The sequence below is a fragment of the Manis pentadactyla genome, chromosome 3 (genome assembly GCF_030020395.1).
Source record: "Manis pentadactyla isolate mManPen7 chromosome 3, mManPen7.hap1, whole genome shotgun sequence".
NCBI classification, from domain to species: domain Eukaryota; kingdom Metazoa; phylum Chordata; class Mammalia; order Pholidota; family Manidae; genus Manis; species Manis pentadactyla.
Genome location: NC_080021.1, coordinates 160,522,337 through 160,548,197, shown reverse-complemented (window position 1 = coordinate 160,548,197; position 25,861 = coordinate 160,522,337). Strand labels below are relative to the sequence as shown.

Genomic DNA, 25,861 nt, shown 5'->3' with positions numbered 1-25,861 from the left:
TGTTAGGGGGAAGTATAGGTTCCATGCTTTCAGTGAGGTAAGGAGATCTGATGTCTTAGTCTGGGGTTAAGAGGAAGGGATGCACCACATATACTATATGTGAGTGACTCTATTTTTAGCTTGCTATAACCCTGTCTTGGTTTATTTGTACTAATTTTCTTTCTGCGTGTGGATTAAATTCTAGGTTTTATATTTATTTTATATTCTAGGTCTTATATAATTAGTCTACCACAGGGCTAACTACTTAATGGTTAATTCATCATGATTTATTGTTACTCAAGTCTGAGGGAATAGTGTAAGCTTCATATTTATTGTAAGAAGAAACACAAGTCTTCTTGACTACTCTCACAGAGGAAGAATTAAGTGCATATCATTCTCACTGAAGTTCACTCATAAAATAGAGGGTGTAATCTCAGTGATCATCAAGGGATCATATCCTGTTTTCATTTATACCTCAGTAATTGGAGTAGGTCAGTGTGCCTAGAGAGTTCTAGAGTCTAGTTACCAAAAAATTTTGAACCTAATATGCTTCCTTTCCTTTTTTGTTATTGTATGAAATTTGAAAGATACATATGGGAGAATTTTTAGGAAGAGCATTAGTAGTATTTTGCAACTCTAAAATTTTTTATTTTGGTAAAATATACATAATATAAAATTTACCATTTTAACCATTTTTAAGTGTACAGTTCAATGGCATTAAGTATATTCTCCTTAATGTGCAACCATCAACACCATTCATCCCTAGAACATCTTCCCAAATTGGAAGTTCTGTACCCATTAAACAAGAACTCTTTATTTCCCCTTACTCAGCCATTGGAAACCATGATTCTACTTTCTGTTGCTATTAATCAGCCTACTGTAAGTATGTTATTTAAGTAGTCATACAGTATTTATCCTTTGGTGTCTGGCTTATTTCACTTAGCATAATGTCTTCAAAATTCATCCAAGTTGTAGCATGTGTCAGAATTTCCTTCCTTTTAAGTCTGAGTAATATTCGATTGTATGTATGTTCCACATTTTGTTTATCCATTCATCCTTTTTGGATGTTTGGGTTTCTACCTTTTGGCTTTTGTGTATAATGCTGCTATAAACATTGGTGTGCAAATACCTGTTTGAGTTCCTGCTTTCCATTCTTTTGGGTGTATATTCAGATGTGAAACTATTGGCAATGCTATGCTTAATATTTTGAGCATCTACCATACTATTTTACACATCTGTGCACAGGTATAGGTGGAAAGACATATGAAAGGATGGATACTCAAATAATTATCTCAAATATAGGTGGTGAAATTTTAGGTGATTTTACTTTTTGTTCATATGCTTTTTAAGTAAGTTTATTTTAACCATGATCTATATTATTATATAATCCAAAAAGAAGTTATTTTTATTGTGGGGAACATGCATATTATGAAACAATTAAACACACATTAAGATGCTTACAGGTTCCTTTCCACCCTGGTTCTCCTCATCTCAGAGGGTTTCTACATCAGCCTGTGGCTTGATGAAGTGGGCTCTGAGCTTGCCTTGGGGCTGGAGGCAAACCACACCACCAGTCTTAGCAGCAGCACAGTACTCAGCCACAAAGTGAGGAAGGCTCTCAACAAAGGGCAAAGGAGCTGAGCTCTGTAGAACAGAATCATATTTAATATCAGTTGGACTCAAAATATAACTCTCCAGTTCTAAGATAAGTAGGAAAACTGGCAGTTATCAGACATGAACCTGAGCGTTGGTGCCTGCGGCCCTGATGGCTCCACCTCCTCTTTGCTGCTGGGGCGCTTCCGTAGGGTCTTCTCTCCTGTGTGGTTCTCTGTTGTGCTCACAGAAATCTTTTATTCTTTCTTTCTCTAATAGTTCCTGCTGAGACAGAGATTGCCACAGGGCCTTTCTCTTCAGTGGAATTTTTCTGAAAGGGAATTCAGCGGTTCAAAGGAAAGAGTAGCACTCAGAATACGTAAGGCCTCTAAAGCTCTGTTAATGTGGCTTCCTCCTTAGTCATGTTGTAGGTTTCTCTCCTACAAGCAAGAAAGGGAATGCTACATTATTGATTTGATTGAGATTTTTTTTTTAATTTGACAAGGTATTTATTAGAAGATTGGCTTCCAGAGTGGATGCACCAGTCTGTTCCTAACAGTGCATGAACAGTCCCAGAACCTGTTCTCACCGACACTTGGCATTTTTCAGCTTTCTAACTTTTTTTTTTGGTATCATTAATCTACAATTACATGAGCAACATTATGTTTACTAGACTCCCCCCATCACCAAGTCCCCACCACATACCCCATTACAGGCACTGTCCATCAGCATAGTAAGATGCTATAGAATCACTGCTTATCTTGTCTGCATTGTACAGCCCTCCCCATGCCCCCCACTACATTATATGTGCTAATCGTAATGCCCCTTTAATTGAGGAGTGGCCCTTAACTATGTATAACAGAAGATTTTATAATGCTAAATTGTGGCATGAAATCTTTGGTTCATGTGGCCAAGCCTTTACTTGGTTTTCTATTTCTTGGGATAATTAGATCCTAAGGTGTTAAAAAGACTTGAAACAAAAATGCCAAGACGTTTGTCCCCATTTCTCCTATTTATTTGCTCAATCAATGAACCTAGAGAGCTATTCCAGCTTGGTGGAGAAAATAGCCAAATAATACCTAATTACCTTTCTATTTCCTACTGTGCTCAGCATGCCCTGCTTAGGCTTGTTCCCCATAACACTGTGACATTCTTAAAAGCATTCAGCAGATCACAAATCTACTCTAGGAACTGTGGCTTAGATTTATGATGTAATGTTTAAGGCAGACAGAAACATAATTAACACCTTCCTCAGATATCTAAAGCCAGAGACAAGCTGGAATTATTATTGGCTCACTTGGCTTTTAAGAGTGTGAGGAAGTTGTTTTCATCTTTAAAAACAGCAAACTGTGATCTTGAATGTAGATAGAGCGGGCAGTTGCTATCCCAGAATCTACTCCTCTTAAGCAAAGTTGTGAACATGTCTTAGTCAGGGACTCTCAAACTTTATTGTGCATGTGAATCACCTGGGGGCTTGTTAAATTCCTAAGCCCTGCCAGAGTTTCTGATTCAGTAAGCCTGGGCCTGGGCCTGAGAATTTGATTTCTAACAAATTCCCGGGTGATGCGGATATGCTGGGTTGGCCATTATACTGTGAAAATCAGTCCTGGCTGCGTATTAGAATTACTTGGAGAGCCCACCCCACCCCCCAAACTAGTCGCATAGAATTCTCCGGGGGTGGAGTCCAGGCATCACTTTTTTAAAAGCTCCCCCAATGATTCTAATAATGCACCACTGGATTGGAGAGTGGGTGCCCTGGAGGAACACCGAACAGGAAGTTTATTAGATGATTAATACCTTCTAGTGGAATGAACTTTGAAACTGGCACTTGAAGGCTAAGTCACAATCATCATGGATATCATGAAGTTTTCAGCAAGGAGAACCAAACACCTCATATTTGCCATCCCCCTCTCCTCCTTTCCTGAGCTCATGGTTGATGTCATTTTTAAAATTGAAGTATAGATGATATGCAATATTATATTAATTTCAGGAGTATAGCATAGTGATTCGACAATTACGTATATTACAAAATGCTCACCACAATAAGTAGTTACCATCTGTCAACGTACAAACTTATTCTAATATTTTGACTATATTCCCTATGCTGTCCATGGTTGATGTCATTAATTAGCTCTAATATAACTGACTTCATTGATCATCTATGCTATGCTTTCCTAGTGCAACTTCAAAGTCTTCCTCTATAGAGAGCTCTGGGAGGCCAGATATTGGAGACCCTTTCTGATTAGGGCCTGATTTCCCAAAGAAACACTCAGAATGCCAGAAAGAAGACAGAGAAGGGTGAAGGACAGAGGAGCCATCTTTGGGGAAATATAAAGCAATGGGAGAAGGATCTACTCTTCCTCAGTTTTCTTAACTCTCAAAAGTATATTTTGATTTTTACATTTTGTAAGGCTTTGAAGCAGTGGTTGTACTCCCAGAAGCTCTGATCAGTACACCTGGAGTGGGACCCAATAATTTGCATATCTGACAAGTTCCCAGGTGACACTAATGCTATTGTTTGGGGATATCAAGTTTGAAAACCACTGCATTAAGGGACTCTTCAGATATCAGAAAGGTTAGAACAGCTGGATCCATCCATCCAGGTTTCTTGACCAAAATTTAAAGGTTAAGTATAAAATTTAGCTATGTCAGATTAGATACAGGTGGGTAAGAACACTCCAGAATGACATGTTAAGGGGTTTTAATCTCATATAAGTAGAGATCCAGACAGTGTTTGAGTACTTCAGGTATATGCAACAAAGACAGATTAAAATCCTGTTGCTTCCAAAGTATGTGCACTGGTTGGTCATCCTGTTTATCCAACCTGCAATATAAAAAACCAGCACCACTTTTTACCTTATTTTCTTGGGAGTGGCCTTGTGAGGTTGCCATGAACTGAGGGGTCATTTTGACACAGTGCTGTTTTGATCACTTTACTGTGATTAGTTTTATTATAATGTCAGTTTCTTAGCTAATGTTTCACTTGGATCGTTTTTGTTCTGACTACTTGGTGGTATTTTTAAAGTAAAGAAGGGTTTAGAGGAGAGGAGTATGATGTCAAAATATCCAATAGCAGGACATTACATATCACAAGAAATCAGTAATGGTGGTTTTCCTGGAGAGTGAGACTGGGAAGAACACACAGGGTATTTTTTTTTTATCATAAACTTCATACCCTTCATACCCTTCTTCAATGTTGCAAATTTTTTTATCGCATGAATGTATTATTTTTATAATAAAAAATTAAGTTCACCTATGAATTAGGTAGCATATCTCCATGTGACATATGAGGCAACTGAGATGCAGAGGAGAAATATGCTCAGGGCCAACCTTTTTGAAAAGGGACAGCAAATCAAGGAAGGCTTTGGTATTAGAGGTAGGAGAAACTCCAGGACAGCCACAGCGGCCACCTCTGTCAGACCTGTAGGCATGAGTGACTTGAAGATGCTGTCGTAGGGGAGATTTAAAAATACCCCCATGTAAGAGTTCCTGGTTGTAACAACAGAAAATGGGTTGGGATAACTTAAGCAAAAGAGTAATTTTGATAATGGGTACTTAGTAGAACTGATGGAAAAGTTGGAGAATGGGGCAAGAAGGGACGCTGGCAGCCCAAGGGAGGGGTCAGGGGCCACTCCAAGGGGAAGAGTCACCGCCACCACTGGGAAATCTGACCGTCCCCTTCCTTGGGTCACTCCTCCAGATTCATGAAGCCCCAGGCTGGCGGATCTCACACACCAAGACTGGGTCACATGGCTAGCACCTTGTTACTGAGTAGTGATTGGGAATGTTGGGTTGTTTTCTGCTTCTGTGGGGGGACTAAGACCCTGCCTTTCTCCTACACTCAGCAAAAGGGGAAATTCCCTCAAATTGTAAGAGCAACCCAAAGGCTGTGCCTTCCCACATACAGACCTATAAGAACAGCAAAAGTGAACACCCAGCAAATCCCTAACATCCTAATGTAACCTTCCTTTATATTTCTAAGCATGTTCACGTGTTTCATCATCACCATTTTCTTACTGGGTTATCTTTGTTGGATATGTAGTTTGTAGATATTTTCTTCCAGTCTGCAGCTTGTCTTTTTGTCTTTCCTTTTAACAAGGTCTTTTGTAGAGCCAAAGTTTTTATGATGAAATAAAATTTATCAATAACAGAGTCTTGATTACTGTAGCTGGCATTGGATAAACTGATTCTTCCCATTTTCTTTTTCAGAATATAGCTATTCCAGTTACTTTGACTTTATACATAAATTTTAGAATAATCTTGCTTGTATCTACAAAAATCTTGTTCTTATTGGATAAGGATGTTTATTTTAGCTTCCAAATGTTACAGTTTATACAATGGGCCAGATGTTAGACATTATAGATAGTTGAAAAGAAACAATTCACTTTCATGAACAAATTTATAATTAACCACTCCTAAAAGAAACATTTTTCATGAAAAATGTCTTTTTGAATGTGATAAAATATTTATTTATTATTTATTTTTATTAAGGTATCACTGATATACTCTTATGAAGGTTTCACATGAAAAACATTGTGGTTACTACATTTACACATATTATCAAGTCCCCCTGATACCCCATTGCAATCACTGTCCATCAGTGTAGTGAGATGCCACAGTCACTACTTTCTTCTCTGTGCTACACTGTCTTCTCTGTGACACCCCCCACACCATGTGCACCAATCATAATATCCCTCAATCCCCTTCTCTCTCCCTCCCCACCCACCCCATCTTACTCCCCTCCCCTTTAGTAACCACTAGTCCCTTCTTGGAGTCTGTGGGTCTGCTGCTGGTTTGTTCCTTCAGTTTTGCTTCGTTGTTATACTCCACAAATGAGGGAAATCATTTGGTACTTGTCTTTCTCCGCCTGGCTTATTTTACTGAGCATAGTACCCTCTAGCTCTATCCATGTTGCTGCAAATGGTAGGATTTGTTTTCTTCTTGTGGCTGAATAGTATTCCATTGTGTATATGTACCACATCTTTATCCATTCATCTACTGATGGACACTTAGGTTGCTTCCAAATCTCGGCTATTGTAAATAGTGCTGCAATAAACATAGGGGTGCATCTGTCTTTTTGAATCTGAGATCTTGTTTTTATGTAATAAAATATTTAAAAAACATACCATAAAATGCTTCTTAGGAAGTTCAAATACTATTAGAAATAAAATAGGCCCACTAACTTGTAAATAGCTTAAAAGAAAACTGCTCTTAAATCACACATGCAGTGTAGCAATCAGTGTACAAATTATAATAGTATGTTAAAAACTATAAAATGATTTTCAGAAGAATGTCTAGATATTCTGGTAAATCCAGATACTTGAAAAAAAATACATACATACATATATATATATATATATATATATATATATATATATATATATATATATGTATATAAACCTTAAGTCACGGCACTAAAATTTAAGAATGTTAAGATCTGTAACATTATTTTCTTCAGGGCACATTTTAAAAATCTTTTATCTTGAAAAATACAATATCCTACTTAAGAACACAAATGCTGTTTTCTTAGTGTAATTATAGTATACTGTGTATATCTGTCACTGACTCCAGAAGTCATCCTTAACCAGTCACAAAATAAACTCTCTATTCTGCCTAAAGAATTTGGTGGCTGACTTTGTGGACAGTATACTATACTATAATTATAATTCAGCAGGAGTTTTGGTGACTGCTGGGAGTCCCCTTAAATCATGAATTATAGCATATTCTGCAGTCTTGTAAGATGAGTTCTATGTTACTTTTTCATGAATATTCAAACCATACAGAAAGCTTTTAAAAAAAAAAAAACAGCCGCTGCAGTAATTATCTCCATGTATTCTAAAATAACCAACGTATGTAATCTCTTGTGGTGTCCACAAAGTCAGCCACCATATTCTTTAGGCAGAATAGAGAGTTTATTTTGTGACTGGTTAAGGATGACTTCTGGAGTCAGTGACAGATATACACAGTAACTGATCAAGATGCCTTCTTTACAGGGTGTAATTCATTTATAATCTTAATTCCATTTTAAGACTTATGCTTCCCACCTGTGACTACTGGCCATATATATTCTGCAGAATTATCTTTAAGAGCAGGCCATGTTCCTTCATCACCACACACAGACATATCATCTGAAATCATATTTCTAAATACAGCAAAAAAGTTTCCAAGTGTCCCTTGGGATTGATCTTGTGTGGTATTCCAATAAAAATTTATTGCCAAGATCTAAAGATTTAATCCTTTCAGATAGAACTAAGTTGCAGTATTTCTCAATCTCAACCTTTTTGCTCAGAGCTCTTAGCAAAGGTTAAGGTAAAGTGATAAATATCTTTGAGGTTATTGTGTCCTGAAATTCTTGTTCTAATCTTGGCAAAAGAGTTAACTATCTGAACTATCACCCTAGTTTTGTCATGCCATCTTCAGTTTCTGTCCCCAGCTCTTTTATTTTTGCTAAATTTATATTGAGTAGCTGCCCTGAAATTCTGTACTTATACACTGATGCTATTAGGGTATATGTTTAATTATCACAAAACTGTTGAATCCCATCAACTCAGTTTATTTTCACCTTATGGATCATTGTGCTTGTTACACAGTTATTCTAGCTTCTTATAGTCTACTAGATTTCTTGTGGATTCTTTGTAGAGTGAGCCTGAGTTTTGGGAGATGTCTGCTAGTTTTTACTTATTCTGTATCAAACAGTATAATATGTGGCAGCTCTTTCACTAGTCTGAGTGAATGCCATGCCTGGAGGGCCTTGTTCTTCTAAGACAGTTTAAGCTTATGCTCACTTGGCATTTCTGTGGGTCTGAGGCTTCCCATCCCCAGCGTCCTCACTGTGGCCAGCCATGCAGGTCCAGGCCATGAACTACTTCATTTCAAACAGATGTCAGGAAACCACTATTCTAGCTGCCCTTCCACATGCAGTTTTCAGATGGTCTCAGTCTGGAATATACAGATAAGTAGTTATTTTTCATAATACTTTTTCAACAACAGATGGCACTAATAATATCCCTTACTTTAATGGAACCAGAGTAGTAAGCTTTGTTTGTTATTTAGAACATATCTTTTGTACTTTCTTATACAAAAGTTGCAACATAGCTGATTTTAAGTGTCTAAGGCAAAAAACATCCAGCATTCCTGATCAAGTCTTTTGCATATCACCATTCCCTTGGATTAGAGGCTCAGAGTGCCAGTCTCTTCTTTGACCCCCCACTCTAAATACCTTGATTAGTCTTCCAACGAGACAAGATAAAGAGAAGTCAGAAAAAAACACTGAGGGAAACATGAAACCATTTGTTAGGGTCCCCTTCCACAGAAGAAAGGATATTAATGTTGCTTGCCTGGGCTGAAGAAGGGAACTCAGTTTTGAACAAATTTACTGAACATTTATTGCAGAGCTAATCCACACAGAATACTGTTCTATGTATTCCCTCATAGGAAATTCCTCATAGGGAATATATAGATCTAGATCCTGCTCTCAAAGCTGAGCATCTAAATTAGATGGAATAGGCACACGAAGTAAATATGAAAGCTATAATAGTTCCTGATGTTCAGAACATGTATAGGATGGAATTAGAAGAGTGAGTAGAGTAAAATACTGTGAGAGTTGGGAGGAGGTAAAGAAATAATCAGCCCAGCAGTATTTATTGAACATCCTCTGTGCCAGTGGTCTTGGCATAGAGAATAAAGTACTAATCAAGACAGGTAAGATGTGTGCCTTTAGGGAAGGGTTCTCAGAGGAGGTGACATTTGAGCTGAGGCCTGCATGTTGACAAGAAGCCAGACGGGGAAGATCTAGAGAAGGGGCTTGCCAAGCAGGAGGACCATCTAGTGCAAAAGTCCTAAGGCAGGAGCTGGCTTGATGTGTTTCAGGGAAGGAAGGAGGCCTGGATGGCTGGAGAATAGTGAGCCAAGACAGGATGGCAAAAAACACAGGTGAAGAGGTGGATACTAGCCACAGGTTATGTGGGGATTTGCAGGCTCTGGTGAGGAGCTAGACTGGTGACTTTGGGAAAGGCTTTACATAAGAGGTAGAACTTGAGTTGGGACTAGATGAAGAGTGGGTGGGATTTGGCTGGTGGGGGTTCGGGAAGGGAAGGGAAGGGAAGGTAACCCAGTTGAGGGTTGTGGAAGTGTTCCTTCAAAGCTGCTGTTCCCATGCACAGTGCCTGAGCTCAGGGTGGTCGTGGTGGCTGCACCACTTTTGATGAAGAAGATGAAGATGACCGTGGTGATGGGTGCCAAGATTTCCCCTGTGCCAGGCATCATGATAAGCACAGATTGCCTCATTGCTCCTCACACCTGCCCTTCAAGGCGGGCAGTAATTGTCCTCATGTTAGAGATGAGACCAGAGAGGCTAAGTACCTAGTGGTGAGTGGTTTGCTGAAATGTGGTGTATTCATTTTCCTCTTCTCAAAATAAAAAACATCAAATGGGCTAGAACTTGTTTTCCAGAAGGTACAAAAACAGAAGACCAGTGTATGCCCCCTTCCACAGAAGAGAGCAGAGAGAAGGCATAGCACACTCAGTGTGGATGATGAGCGCCCGGGTGCCCCACGTCTTACGCGACAGGCCTTCGTTCAAGTGTAGCTAAAGTGTCTACGTCTATTGCCAGACAAGGGCTCTGTGAAGGAAAACCAGCATTTGCTCCCACGACTCCTAATCCTTTGGGAAGCACAGCATGCTTAGAGGAGCAGCACCGCTTTCAGGGGAAGCGAGAGGATCCTTGTCCCGAAGTCTCCATCTGTTAGTGTAGGCCATTTGGGCATGTCATACTCTGACCTCAGTTTCTTCAAATGCAAAATGGGGGTGGTGGTACCTACCTCATGGGGGCACTGGGAGAGTTAAGTAAGATGATGTAAAAAGCTCTCTGTTACCACCAGCAACAACAGGGGCTGCCATTTACCTATGCTCAGTCTGTGCTGAGTGTGTGGTAAGTAGGAGGTGCTTAATTAATGCAACAGCGTATATTTATTATTATTACTTAGCTCAGCCAGCCTCCTCTGTTGCTCTGGGGTGCCCATGCTCTGGGAATCACCACTGCCCTTCCGTTCTGCAGCCAGGCTCCAAGCCCTTCCCCCACAGATGCTTCCCTGCTCTCTGTCCTCTCCTCACGCTGAGCCTTAAATCAACAACCCTGCCGGCTCCTGGCACCAGACCATCAGTGCCCTACACTGGTTTGCACACATTTCAAACCTAGCTGGTTCCATCCCAGCATTCTCTCAAAAATTGTTTCCAATGCTTAAAACTTTAGTTTTTCATTTAGAATAAAAGTTTAATTAATTCTTAAGCCTCTTGCATTTAGAGTATGATCTTAGTGTTAGAGGGTGAGCAGACAGGATGAGTTCCAAAACCACTGGGCCTTCCACAGAATTAAAGGATGGCGGGCTTAGTTTTGCAAAATGGAGGAAATATGCTTTTTGAATGGGTTTCAGAAACCTACTATTCACTTCCCTTTCCTTCCTGCAGAGAGAACTGAGAATATTAAGTAACAGTTTACAACTGAGTCAGCATCATTCACTGGAATGTTAGTCATTAATTGGCTCTAAAAGTGGTGCCTTCAAGGACTGTTGAGATGGGCAGGGCCAGCCTCTTGCAGCTGTATGCATGTGGGACCCGGGAAAGCTGAGCCCGAGACTGAGGGTGGGGGTGCCATATTCAAAGTGCATAGTTCCTTTGGGGAACTGTGACTAAATATTTGGTGTTGTGAAGATAACTGTAGTTATATTTTTAAAAATAATTCTTATCTTTGAAAGACACCTAAGAAGTCTTTCAAATTGATATGATGAGGTTTTGATATGATGCTTGGGGTTTGCTTCAAAATAATCTAGTTTGGAGTGAAAGCGGGTTAGGGAGGGAACAAGTTGGAGTCAAGATTGACCATGATCTAGTAATTTATTGAAGCTTGGTGACAGGCACATGGTAGTTCCTTATGTTCTTCTTTCTATTTGGTATAATTTTGAAATTTTCCATAATAAAAAAGATTTTTAGGTGCATGGTCTTGACTAAGGGTCCAAAAGCCCTTCTCTGAGTAGGAGTGGGTGAGTATCAGTGCAGACTGGGTGCTGTTCAATGACTGCTCAAGACCTTTAGGTTTGTGCAGAGATCCTAGGGGAGATTTCCATGGTGTCCTGAAGTGACTTTGTGTCACACACTGGTGAACATGCAGCCCAGGTCCAGTGAATACTGAATGAGTAAATGACAGCAAAGAGGCCCAGAGCCCTGATACTTCTCTTCTTGTCTTTGCAGTGGAGCCCAGGGGGAATATGCTGGGCTGGCCATTATCCGAGCTTACTTAGACAGGAAAGGAGAGAGACACAGAACAGTAAGTATGGACAGGAAGTGCTTGCTCACCCCTGGCAGTGGGTACAGCTCTCAGGGAAACTTTCGTTCTGGGGACACCTTCCTCCAAGCCTTCTTGGAAGCAGCTGGGGGAATATACAATCAAGACACAAATTTCTGTGAACTGGCCATTACTCTTCTTGCCTCCAAGACATTTCACTGGACCGTTTTGAGGGAAAAAATTAAAAAATAAAAGGGTTTGCTCAAACCCAGTCTGGAAAAATCAGTCCATTGGCTGTAGAACTGTGCTCCCAAGGGTGCAACGGACGAAGGGACGGGAATGCTGCCATTCCAAGTCTCCTCTTCATGGCTTAGCCCTGGCCCTAGGCTTGGACAAAAGGCACGGACCCAGTTTTAATTCTTCTGTAACTCCTACTGTGCCTAAGCACAGTTCTGGTCGTATGTATGCTCAAAAAATATTTATTGAATAAGTAAGTTCTCTACTAAGTGATTGTCAACTCTAAACAACAAAAGAAGACATGGAGCTGAGTTCACAGTTCTGCTTTATTGTTTGCTTTGGGTATGAGAGTCTAGTTTCCAAGGTCCAAACTGCTCTTGGGGACCCTGTGGGGACCAGCGGGTGCTAATGGGCTTGACAGGACTCCAGTAACCCCCAGAGGCAGTGCCTTTGGCAGCTGAGCTGAATGAGGTCTGTGTTCCTGGGGCTTTCATTCTGATGATGACCAACATTGAGCCAGAACTTCCATGGAGCTGTGGGAGTGGAGTTCCTCAAAGGAGCTGTGGGTGGGAGCCAGGAGCAGGCCAAAGCATCTGGCTATCACAGGAGTCTGAGAAAGGATGGTTCTGGCTACCTAAGTAGGTAGGGTGCAGTAGGGGTGGCCCGATCTTAGTCCATTCCTGGCTTTATTAATATAGAAGATAGTTTATGGCTAGTTGCCTGGATTTTGCTATGATGATTCTAAAAACTGTATCACTTCCCTTTCAAAATATGAGGAAGAAACATTTTCTCCCTCCTTCCCTTTTTTATTCATCTTGCTTCCACAGGTGTGTTTTCCCAGGCCTTTGACCTGGTTGGGGAATAGAACTGATTTTTGAAGACCTTTGAAAAACAGGACATTCATTAATTGAATAAGTTACTGAATACTGGCCACATGCAAGGCCCTGCATGTGCCAGTCCAGAGAGAGATCAAGAGGTAAATGAGATAGACACAATCTCTGGCATGCCAACTTGGTTTTTTTCACTTGGGTTTTCTCATAGTTTTGAATTAACTTTCTGAGGAAGGGTTTGTTTAGAACTATAACTGTTCTTTAGACCTCAGAGTCTCAGTGTTGTCATAGAATCAGAAAGGAAATATTGAAGCTCCAGTTGTCCAGTGGAAGGATTCCTGACTACTGATGTTAAAAGTTCCCTCTTCTGTGTCCTTGGCTTCTGTGTTGAGGTAGCCCCTGGAACTCCTTGTCCTTATGCGCTGTAACCATGAAGTGTGTGGGGGTCCTGGGAAGAGATCTGTTAATCTCGTGTGGCCATCTCCACGTGGCTTCCCTACCTCACCCTCACTCCCACCCCTGCTTTATGGAGAGGCCACCAAGATCCACACTGTGGTGCTCCTGGAAGGCGGTGTTGAGCTAATGACAGAGGGCCAGTTCAAATCCGGGTTCCACCCACTCCGTGATGCTTCCCACTCATTGTTTCCCAGCTCTCCAGTCCAACACCAGGAAGTATCTGGGAACATCTCAGCGGTGGGACCAAACCAGAAAGGGCAAGAAGAAAGGATGAGAGAACTTTTGATTGGGTCTGGGCAGAGCTCTTCAGTGACTCAGATACTTTCTGGCTCCTTTTCCTTCTCTGTGTGTTTTCCAGACCTCCCTTCTCTCTCAGTCCCCTTGTGTGTGACATTTCTTCTTGTACCATCTCCACTCTGCTATCACTGAAGTGACACAAGAAGCTTTTCCATTCTGAAGGATGGAGAGGAGCTGGACCTTGCATTTTAGCGGGGTGGGTGCAGAAGGAGGGCAAAGCAGGGAAGGCCCTCCAGTCAGTGAACTTACAGAAATACAGAACTCCTCAGCTTGGAAGTATTGGCATTCTTTCTAGATTTAAGATTTTAATTCAAGCCAACTGTTTTAGAGAAGAAGAAAATGGCATATTATTCAAGTAATCAGGGAGGATTTTTCTGTATCAGACAAGCCTGAGACAGCTGCTCCTGCACAATGGACCCTAATGGAATCCGGTCAAATAGATCCTTCTTTTTAAAAAAAAGAGTGTGGGGATATCACGTGCTACAGAACTGCCTGGGTTCATGATGATTCTCTTGTTCAGCTGTTTTGGGAAGTTACTTTCACATTTACTCTTAGGCTAAATTTCAGAGGTTCCTAAAAAGCAACAGCCAAGTTCTTGATTTACCAGTTTAATTTGGGAGAATGCAAATTTACTTAACAAACACTTATATTGCAATCACCTTGTGCCAGGCTCTATCCTAAGCACTTTATAATTATTGACTCAAATTTCCAGTCAAGTATGAACTCAGGTTTGTTGATCAGAGGCTGAGTTGAGTTTCCCATACACTGACCCAAAAAAACACCAAAAAACAACCCCCAAAACTTATCTGGGAGTTTTCTCTTCCCAACTGCACAAAGTAGCAACCTGTAGTTATTGGATTTTACCAGGGCTAAGACACCGATTTCCCCTGTGAAGGAGTGCTCCTCCTCCATCTTTCACTCACGCAAGTCTTAGAGGATGAGCTATGTGGGGTCTATGCCAGGCACCACTGAGAAGTTAGGAAAACACAGAAATGGGCATAAATGCACCAAAGAGGATTTGTTTTGGATAATCTAAAGCATCAAATCTGGGTCCTGTTATTTCCATGTCCCTGTAATTTTAAAGTGAAGAAAAAATGATGTTAAAAAACAAAGTTTCCTAAATCCCCATAGAAAACCAGGAATGTCTAACGGGAACATATAAATGAGTCATTGACAAAACCACTGAGACTTTTTTCTTCTGTTGCTCCTTATATCAGCATGTGTATTACTTTCCTGTGGCCATTATAACAAACTACCACAAACTTGTGGCTTAAAACAACACAGATTTATTTTCTTACAGTTACGGAGGCTGCATGTCAGAAGTTGTATTCACTTGGCTGAAGTCCAGGTTTTGGCACGGCTGGTTCCTTCTGGAGGACCCAGGAAGGAATCTGTTTTTTTGCCTTTCATAGCTTCTGGAGGCCTCCTGCATTCCTTGACTCATAGCCCCTTCCTTCCATTACTCCAACTTCTTGTTCAGTCATCACGTCTCTTACTTCCTCTCTAGTCAAATTTCCCTCTGCCTCCCCCCGATGAGAACACCTGTGAATCTATTTAGGACCCAAAATCTAGATTTCAGGATCCGGTCTCAAGATACTCAATGGCTCATTTCAGGACCCTTTAACTCAGTTACACATGCAAAGTCCCTTTTGCCATATAAAGTAGCATAAGGATGTGGACAACTTTGGGGGCCTATTATTCAGTGTACCACAGGATGGTTGATATTTTTAGCTCAAATGTTTTTGTTTCAGCATAACTTCTCTAGTATGAATTCTTAATTTAAGTCCTTAACGAATATTTTATATTCATTTTTAATACCATCCTTTCCCTTCCTTGATCATTGTTTTGCCTAGAAGGGATCCTTTTATCCGAAGATCCTTCTTTGGTAGAATAAAAATACATTGTGGGGAAGGACAAGGACTCCAGCTTTGGTCTGAGAAATTAAAGAAAAAATTTAATACAAAAGGGCAACATTTAAACAAGAAAAAGAATTTGAGGATAACACAGCATAACTAGCAGGAGACCAGTAACCATTCAAAAGAAGCACAAACTTCCCTGTCAGCAGCAGAGCAATAAAGTAATTTCTCATTTGCCTGTGGTTACAGTTCTCTTTCTGTGCACACGTATTTTTCTTAAGTAGACAACTTCACTCTTTTTTAAGGAAACAGCTGTAAACTAAGCATTCCCTTCATAAACTCATTTTTACAATGCCCATCCGTTTCTCTTCCAGGGGTTGCAATACTGGCTCTGAGATTTATAAATAAAAAAGATTCTTTTCAGTGTGATCATTTTTTCTCCTTGTTACTTTTCTGTTGAGAAGAAAACCGTGATGTCCTTTCCTCTAATAGAGTGTCATCAGATCTATCAGGAAATGAAAATGATTTAAATCTGGGAATTCTATCATTGTACCCCCCTTCCCCCTCCCCTAAGAATTCAACACATCCTTAAACTTTAGCTTAGGCTCTAGCTCTTGGAACATTTTCCTTCAAGCTCTTCCACTTCAAGTGCCACCCCCTTGTTCTGAATCCCTATAGCACCTGTGGGCTCCAGACATTCATTTATACCTCTGCCAGCACTGCCAGTGAGCAAGCCACGGGAGCACAGGGCCGGGTTGGATTGGTTTTCATACTTTGTTTATGATTCTCTTGGCAACTAGCAATTCATTGCACGGTATGACCATCCCATAAATGATGATGTAATTGGTGTGTCAGCACTAGGAGGCCTTGGAATTATGTCCATCATTATCTTTTCCTGGACCTCAGAAGAGCCACACAGAGCACCGAAGCTGTGCTGTGGGCATTTGAGCCCTAGAGTTTAACTTATAACCTCATGTTCTTAGAAGATGCTTTCTAGATATTATGACTGAAACATGGTTAGAAAAAGTCCAGGCCTATTTTTGGAGTGCTGGGCTGAGGGTGGAGAGTATTAATGTTCTAAAAGTCTTTAGGGAACAATACTTGGGGATACAAATGGAAACTCCTCTTTTGGACTTTGCTTTGCAATACAGTAGTAATGAAATTGTAGCAGCTTTTAAGGCACTAGTGGTCAGTTTAAAGAAAAAAAGTGGTACCTATTTAACTGTGCTTCAAGCATGTTGTAGGACTTTTCTGTCATTATGAATAGCCTGTTGATTATTTTTCCTTTTTCTTTCTTCCTTCACTCCATTTCTAAGGTTTGTCTCATTCCGAAATCAGCACATGGGACCAATCCCGCAAGTGCCCACATGGCAGGCATGAAGATTCAACCAGTGGAGGTGGATAAATATGGGAATATTGACACGGGTCACCTCAAGGCCATGGTACCTGTCTTTCACTTAACAGATGGGAGAGATCTGGGGTGGGAAGATGTGGTGGGGATCAGGGACTGGATGATTTATAGCAGTATCATGTTTTTTGCATTCTAATTAAAAGACTGCAGTTCCTCCTCTGAATGGGTCTAGGGAAAGTGGTGTAAAATCAGAAAACCTGTTTCTGTAAGAAAAATAAAAACAACAGTCACGTTTTTGGTCCAGGTTGAAATTGACCACAGTCTAGTTTACCTCATCCTTCCCCAACAGGGAGAAGGGCCTTTAAACTGAAGTCCCATCCTCTAATTCATATGTGCAAGAAACTGAATGAATTATTCATGTGGTAGTAAGGGTACCCCTTGCAGGACCCACCTGCCTCCTTCTGCCCAACCTTCCTCTCCTCCCCCCATTAATAATCGAACTAGCAGTCAGTTATTCTCAATCTTTGTTTTGGGAATTAAAACATAAACATGCATTTTGAAAATGTCTGGGACTGCTCCAGCTATTACCTGCTGAGTTTCCCCCTCCTTCCTGCAACACCAGCCCCCACGCCCAACCTCCGACCTCCAGGCAGGGGTTGCCTAGCAACCATATCTGCTTTCCCAGGGTGGACTGGAGGCTGCATCTTCAGAGGGAAGGAGATCAGCTGAATAGCAATGCGATTTTGTTGGGGTTGTTAGGCATGGAGGCTGAGAATCTCATGAACTGCCTTGAAACAGAAACTGAAAACGCACAACACTGCTCTCTCTTTCATACACCTCACCCTTCTATCGCTCCACAAAGTTTTTACCAACAAATACTCTGAGCAGTAGTTGTAATTATTAAGTCTTATTAAGTCTCTCCTATTTATGATATGGCCTTTAAACATTTTATTTTTTTTATTTCCATATGAGCCTGTTCTGACTTGCTGGCCAAAAAAATCAGTAACATGCCTTTTATATATGCTTGCCTTCTGTCAAAAGGAAAAATGTGGGAGATTTTTTTTTTTTATCAGAGCAGAACACTTTTTGTGAGAATTCTAATTTTAGCAGAATAGGAAGGAAAGGGAATAAGAGTGGATATGGCAAGATGGGCAGACAGATAACTGTGAGAACAGACATGTCTGGAACCAAAAAGATCCAAAGTGATTACTGAGATGACTTGAACTGAAGGAAAACCACCTTAGGGAGTTGAGCCCAAAATATCCAGAAATCTTCTGAACAGTGTTTTGGCCTTGACCATGGAGACCTGCCCTGAAGGGATCTTGTTACTTCTCTGGAATGATTTCTGAAAGGATAATGATTGTGGATCTTTTATTGTTGTTATCATACTTTGAGATGCCTCCAGAGATGAAAAGACACCAAGACTTCATCTTTCTTAATCCTTTAAAATCAAATGAAAGGGTTTGGCCGAGAAAGAAATGTTTTGTCCTTTGTGTCTCTGCCCTGTTCTGCCCCACAGGTGGATAAACACAAGGAGAACCTGGCAGCAATCATGATTACGTACCCGTCCACCAATGGTGTGTTTGAGGAGAATGTTGGTGACGTGTGTGACCTGATCCACCAACACGGAGGACAGGTCTACCTGGACGGGGCAAATATGAATGCCCAGGTAGGCAATACGAGAGGGGCCCCTGAGAAAACGGTTAAAGAAAAAATGTTTCTTTTCTCTTTTTGATAGTTGGCTTAAAACTGAATTAAGAACTGAGGCTGACTTTATGTCAAACAAAGTGCCAAAATGTTGCGGAGATTACAGACGCTAAGTTGCTGATGGGGGATTCTGGGGAGGAGGTGAAAAGGTTGAAAGGAGGCAGGGAATGACTGAATGTCTTCAGCTAGTCGCAGGTGCAATCCCCTGGGAGTGCTACAGGGAAGAAAGTCACCTGCACCCCCTTCCTGAAGGAATAAAGACCCAGTTCAGGCCACCGATGGATGCTGGTCTCCTATGGCCTTGGACAAGCCGTTAACCTGGCTTCACCTTCATCAGTGTAAAGCAGCAGAGTAGTTCTGTCCCCAAAGGGCCAGAACTGACTACTGAGCGGCAGGCTGGGGGCTCTGCCCTGTGCACCTCTGAGGAAATGCCATACAGCACCACTGGGATCTCTTTGAGAGTCTTCTCAACTTGTCACTTTCTATTGTTTTTTTATTTGTCTGTTTTACCATTCCAGACTCTTCCTGCTTGCTTTGCTTCTGTGTGCTTCCCTTTGTAAATTGTAATCCAGGTTTGTCTATTGCTTCAATAGCATGAATGTACTCTTTAACTTTGGCCATATTCAAAATCATCCCTAATGCCAGCGTGGCAGGAATGCCTGTTGAATGTTGTGGCTGGTATCAAGATGGTCTCAGGAAAACTGCCAGCCTTCCTTCCTCTTGCTTGACTCAGCATTCTCTTGGGCGGCCCTGCAGCCCCTCCATTAGTGTGCCCAAAGGGTCCCTTTGGTCACGTGCGCGATACCCAAAGACAACCATGTGGAGGGAGGTAGAGCTGCTGGGTGGAAGGTGCCTGTTTTGCCAGCAAGGTGGTACCACTTTTTCTTGTGCTAGGGGCACTTCCTCTCCTCCCTCTTGGAATGGATAATTAGGAATTGACTATATATTCAAATTGGTATTTTAAAATCTAAATTAGGCTAAATGATCAGTTGCTGTTTCCATAGGAACCACAAGCTGAGTGCCTATGGGATGCCAGGTTTTGACTACAGAACTCAGCCAGATTTGAGGCTGTCTGTGACCAGTGTGGCCTGCCTTTCCTCTGAAGGGAGAGCACCCTTCCAAGCTCTTGACATTTGTTTGGCTCTTCCCCTTTGTGATAGGTGGGAATCTGCCGCCCTGGAGACTTTGGGTCTGATGTCTCACACCTAAATCTTCACAAGACCTTCTGCATCCCCCATGGAGGGGGTGGCCCTGGCATGGGGCCCATCGGAGTGTGAGTTCTGGGCAGCTGGTTTTAGGGTGGCTGTGGAGACTGAGAAGGAAGGGATGGCCCCAGACTCACTCTTCTTCCTGGGGAGGTCTTCAAGCATCAGGGATGCTTCATGTGTAGTCGCCTGCAGGGACTGGGGAGCAGTCAAAGGGGTGCTTTTAGGGTAAGTCTGAAGAAGAGCATAATTAGACTTTATTAACCATACTGCTTGATCGGCCACACTAAGCTTCTAGTCATGCACAGACATGGCAGGTTTATTAACAGCAATCAATAAGGAGCTCTCCTGGAGCATTATGGTTCAGAACTGGAATATTAGCACCTGGAGGTGCCTCTTAGATTTTAACTGACTTCCAAGCAGCTTTTCTTTTTAAAATCAGCTGATGGTTACATTGGAAGTGAATTATCTAATAAAAACAAAAAGAAATAGTAGAAAAGTGGTTGCCAGGACCTAGGGGACTGGGAAAATGGGGAAAGGTTGGTAAAAGGGCACAGAGTTTCAGCTTATTAGATAATAAACTCCGAGGATCTGCTGAAAAGCAAGATGACTATAGCTGATAACACTGTATTGTATATTTGAGATTTGCTAAGAGTTGAACTTAAATGTTCTCACACACACAAAAGTAAATTACATGTAAGGTGTCAAACACTTTGCAGCCTGAATTCTAATTATTTCTGAGATAAGTAATGAGGAAACAAACCTTATTACTGGAAAGAACTGGATGAAATTAGAGTAAGACTAAAGGAATATCTCATAGCTGTTGGTAACTTTTTACACTGAAATTGAATCATTTTGTGAAAATGAGGCTGAGCAGCTGTTTGTTGAGCTTTCTCAGTCTTCCAAAATTGTGCCAGAGGGGCCAGCCTTCAGGGATGCTGGGAGCCCCAGTGCCTTGGCTGGGGGGGAGGTGGGGGAGTTGTATCACATGCTAGCCTCTGTATGGCCCCGTGGGGTTCCTTCTCAGCAACCCCCTTGTAGATCCCTTAGGTGCACAGGCCTGGGATGGCCCCACATCCTGGGGAACCCATGACTGCGACCTAACTCATGGCTGCCCGCCATTGTCGAACCCTCTGCCGCAGTTCTCGGTGAGCTGCCTGGGACGCTGATGGCTGGTGAGCCATGCTTTCCAAGGAGGAGGAAGGACGGGACACTTCCTGGACATCTGCTTCTTCACAGGTGTCAGGTCCCGTCCCCTGCTAGGAAGAGAGCTTCCTGGGAGGGCCCAGCACTTGCTTGTTTGGTTGTACTGTGTCTTTTTACATCTTCTAAATTCATACTTAAAAAAATGCAGGAAGAAGCATCTTGCCCCTTTTCTGCCCAATCATCCCATCATGTCAGTAAAGCCAAGCGAGGATACCCGGCCCGTGGGCACTGTCAGCGCTGCCCCATGGGGCTCCAGCTCCATCTTGCCCATTTCATGGGCGTACATAAAGGTGAGGCCTGTGAATGTCTGTTAGGTGGGTGGGGGATGTTATTTTTGGGTGGGAAACTGAGGCTGCAGATTCATTCTTGACCTAAAAATGAAGAAATCCACGAGCTGAGATGTGGTTCAATAAAGACTGAACTGGGTAGATGAAACCTTCTCAAGGAGATCAGCTAAAATTCATTTCATCTCTGCTTCATTTTGCTATTTCCTTGGCCTTCTCACACTGGGTTTAACTTCAGAGAAACTGACATGCCAGATAGATTTTTCCAGACAGAGTTCAGTGAGTCATATGGGTGTTCTGGCCACGTCATTTGGTTTCCTGTAGGGTTTGTATGGCCCCTTGCAAGTTAAATACAGTGCATGTAATAATCATTACACTTGGTTGAGATCCTGGGATGACTTTTAGGAATATATGTCATTTTGCTGGAGAAGTTTTATTTCTTGGGATCCCGGAAAATAGGATGAAAAGTAGCAGAAATTTGATTAATTGGGTGTTTCTTTGCCCTTCAGAGCCTATGGAATTGCACTCTTGGGTCTAATTAAACTGTCAGAGAACAGGCTTCCTTCCTGTGTGTTTCTCAAAATACACGAGGGCCAGGGTTTATTTTACCCAGCTCTTGTTCCAACTGGACTGCCTACCTCTGGGTTGACAAAACTGCATTGGAGAGGAACACTTGTTCAGCCGAAAAGTAAAGCAGCTTTCCAAACTGGCTCCCCTCCTTAAAGGAAGGTTGACTTCTGGTGAAACAAAACCCTAAAACTCAACTATGCAAATTATGCTGGATGAGTCCTTGGGGCTGGCTGTTATTCTTGAACAGTGTGGCATTTATGATTCTTAATGAAAACTTCCTGGGCAGCTAGAACAACAATTCTGTACCTCAGAGACTTAAAACCTAAAAACTAAAGCTTTTAAAAATGATATGAGTTGTTTTGCAAATAGTACCAACAACAAAAACAGTCACAATAAAAGGTCTGCTGCTTCGCAAACAATCTAATTCCCAGCTTCCTTTTGGTCCCTAGGTCCTGTAAACCTGGGTTATTTGCTTGGATGTATTTGGGTTAGAGATGATTTCCCACGTACAGAAAATGCCCCAAGGCTGGTTTGGGCAGTGCCGGGAACACCAGACAGAGCCTCGGTTTTAAAAAGGAAATAATAAAGTTGGGTTTAAGTTGCCTCTGACCTTGGGCCCTCTGGTTATTTTAGGCTATTGTTGTTTCTTATCACCTGGACTCTAGAACTACCTTTTTCTCTCCCTGCTGCAGCCCATCTTGGTCACTCCCAACGGGACTGCTTAGATCCCCTAAGGGCCCAAGTCCTCTCCTGGCTTCCCTTTGCCTTCCCACAGGGTCTCACTAACCCACACAGAATCCTCAGGGGATTCTCCCAAAATGCAAATGCCTAGGACCCATCCCAGAGAGAATCAAGTTCAGCACATGTGGAGTAGGGCTGGCCATCAAGCTGCTTGGTGACTCTGATGCACAGGTTGAGACCAACTGGCTAAACCAAGTCCAAGTCCTTCCTAGCAAGGGTTCGAGGTTGCAAGAGATAGTTACAACCTGTTAGGCTCTATAGTAACTCCAGACTACAGCCATGTGCCTTCCCTTCCACACTGGTTTTTGCCATTTTTATCATCTGGATCACCTTGCCCTTTCTCTCTCCTTATCCAAATTCTACCTATTTCTAAGTTCCCACTCAAGTTCTAGCTCTTACTTTAGGAATGCTTCTTTGACCAGCCTGGCAAGAACTGTCCTCTCCTTTGGACTTTGGGGTACCCTATTTTATTGGATGCTGTCTCATTTGTTTTATATTAGTTAGGTATTTAATACCTTGTAAGCCTCCATCATACATGAGGTATTCTGGGAAGAAAGTAGGCAATAAAAACTGGTGCAATTTCTATTTTAAGCTCTTTGCTGGTGGTGATGTTTACCACATATGATCACAGGGACTTATGAACCACTAGAAAAGGATAAGACTGAAGCTAGTAGTTGTTAAACATAAATGGCCTTGAATATGGACAACTGGAAGACAAACCATACAAAACTAATTCAGTGGGGATTTGGACAAGCTCCCATGGGATTCCTGGCAATTAACAAGACATCTCAAATTCACAGCAAACAAAAACACCCCAAAATAACTATAACCTAAAAAGGTATTTTTCTCTTTAGATAAACAGTTGTCAGTTGTCAATTTTGCCCTGTTGTACACTTTGTTACTACAGTAAGAAATGTAAAATTACTGTTCAAAAGAGAAAACCGAAAATTACCTCAGGCTTAGGGAAGACTGACAGACGTCATTGGTAGGATTTTCTGTTCACTTGCAGTCCACAGGGCCATGTGGGTGACTTCCTCTATGGGTGGGTTTGTCTGGGGTGTCTTTGGTTAGGTCCACTGGGTTTACCTGTCCCATGATTGATGGCTCTTTTTCCCTCTGTTGCAGATGATGGGAGGCAAAGGCCTTAAACAGGCCACGGAAATTGCTATATTAAATGCCAACTACATGGCCAAGCGATTAGAAAAACACTACAGAGTCCTTTTCCGGGGTGCAAGAGGCAAGTATCAATGTTAGTCTACCATTACCTTGGTTTTTTCTTGGCAAAACCAAGTTTGATCTAGTAGATGTGATTTTCTGAAGTGGGTCGGAAACTTCTGTTTCTTAGCATATACCATAGAAAAGCATAGAGTTATGGGAAATAACTTCAATTTAGTGAACAGTTTTGCAAGGCTCTGCAATATACTTAATCTACACAGCCCAGGTCAACAAGAAGCCAATACTACCGAGAGATGTATACTTATCACAGACTCATTTTCTCACAAAGTACTATGGGAATGCCCTCAAAAGAGTGGGTAATTCAGACATAACAGAGGCAGTGCAGAATAGTTGGGTGAGCCTTCTGGCAGGAGCCATCTGATAGGAGCCTGGAAGGAACAGTAGCAGAACCCCAGTAAACAGAGACACAGGAGCAAGTCAGAGGAAAAAGGAGTTGTCTGGGTGATAGAAGTTTTGGGTGGGTGGAAGGATGAGACAGGAGGAGAGGGAGCTGATGAGGATGAGGTTGGAGAGGTCGCATGGGGCCTGGAAGGTCTTGGAAAGTTCTGGACTTTACTCTTGAGTCAGATGACAACCACAAAAGGCTTTTGAACAGGGAATGACAGGTCTAAGAGAATGTTAACATCATTCAGATGGTGGCAAGGGATGTACATGCTATTAGAAATAGAATCAGTAGGACTTAGTTACTGATTAGTTGAGTGTGAAGAGAAATTTTAGGTAAGCCTCTTAGGCTTATAGTAGAGGTACAATAGAAGGAATAACAGATGGAGGAGCACAGTTACCCTGGAGGTGACGGGAAGGGGTGACGCCAGGCAGACCTGCAGAGATCTATGGGCACAGAAGCTCAAAGACTTCTGGAAATCTTGGAAAAGGAAGCTCAAAGACCCAAGAAAAGAGTATTGAGAAACCAAAGCCAAACCCTTCAAGCAGACAGCAGTATTAGAGGGATGCAGCAGACCGGGCAGCTGGTGGGGGCACTCTGCCTGAGGCGTGGCCCCCGCATTTGTCACAGACCCCTCCCTGCTCATCTTTCCTGCTTCTGTTCTAGCCCCACCTCTTCCCTGAAGCCTCCCTTTCTCGGTGGAGAGAACTACTCCCTCCTCTTCACTCCCTCTGCCACTGAGGATTTCTCCCACTCAGTTTACTGTCTGGCTTTCTCTGTCAGACCTTGAGCTGCTGCAGGGTGGAGACTGACTGCCTCAGTCCTCGAGCTCCTGTAACTGGAATCTCGCCCAGCACAGCACCCACATGGTCGACAAGCATATGCCCTCTGTGTGGCACAACAGGAAGAGACAGACTGGACAGCAAGTGGCTGGTCTTGTGATACGAGTCTTAAAAAGAACCTTGGCCTTTAACAATTAGGAAGCCTTCAGTCACCTTTGCAAGCATTAAGGCAAAATGGCAAGGCAGATAGGAGATGGAAATGGGCTGAGAAGCAGAGTGAAGGTGGGGAGAAGTATTCTCGGGTTGGGGTAGTTTGGTAGTGAAGAGAGGCAGGAGCTGCTTCTCTAGGATGCCGTTTTGCTGTTTTTAGAAAGAAAAGAACGACTTTGTGCTGCCGGGGAAAAGGCTGTGAAGAGGGGAGAGGGAAACTACAATAGAGGGAATGTTGGGGGAGGGGGGTGGAACAAAGTCACCTGGGAGGGGACAGCAGGGGAGGGCACCGAGAAGAGGGGAGACATGCAGCATGTTGGCTGTGGGTACAGAATCAGAGAGCAGGCCTGACCGCACGTGGGGCAGACAGACAGTAGTCAGTGACTGGCATGCCCAGACGGTGGGCCACAGGAACAAGGCCCTGCTTTGGCTCTTGGTTTCTCTGACCCAAGTGGCGTGTATACCTACATCTGTGATCTTTAATTTAAAGCCTGGTTTTGCTTCATAAATATTATCCAAAGGCGTGTTTCTGGAGTTTGAAAATAGAAATGAATTAATAACCAGAAACTCTGGTTAGGAATGGTCCCTAGAAGAGTAGGAAAGAAAGCTGTAGGCAATGTGTCTCTAAGCAACACAATAAAATGCTTCTTGTCGATATTA

At 42.2% G+C, this 25,861-nt stretch overlaps 1 protein-coding gene and 1 pseudogene across 2 annotated transcripts in view; one reads left to right on the top strand and one right to left on the bottom strand.

Annotated features, from left to right (window-relative positions):
- Positions 1 to 25,861, top strand: part of GLDC (glycine decarboxylase) — a 79,851-nt gene that overhangs the window by 42,474 nt on the left and 11,516 nt on the right. The window contains exons 16-22 of one of the 2 annotated variants that reach the window (XM_036878855.2): positions 11,818 to 11,893; positions 16,844 to 16,969; positions 18,398 to 18,547; positions 19,746 to 19,858; positions 21,145 to 21,286; positions 23,717 to 23,828; positions 24,876 to 25,291. In XM_036878855.2, the coding sequence (XP_036734750.2) occupies positions 11,818 to 11,893; positions 16,844 to 16,969; positions 18,398 to 18,547; positions 19,746 to 19,858; positions 21,145 to 21,286; positions 23,717 to 23,828; positions 24,876 to 24,892 (736 nt within the window). In that variant the 3' untranslated portion in view covers positions 24,893 to 25,291. Of the gene's footprint in view, positions 1 to 11,817; positions 11,894 to 16,843; positions 16,970 to 18,397; positions 18,548 to 19,745; positions 19,859 to 21,144; positions 21,287 to 23,716; positions 23,829 to 24,875; positions 25,292 to 25,861 lie in introns of those variants that run through there. The other variant, XM_036878854.2, reaches the window with a different exon arrangement.
- On the bottom strand, positions 7,507 to 9,834 carry LOC118908864 (DCN1-like protein 2; annotated as a pseudogene).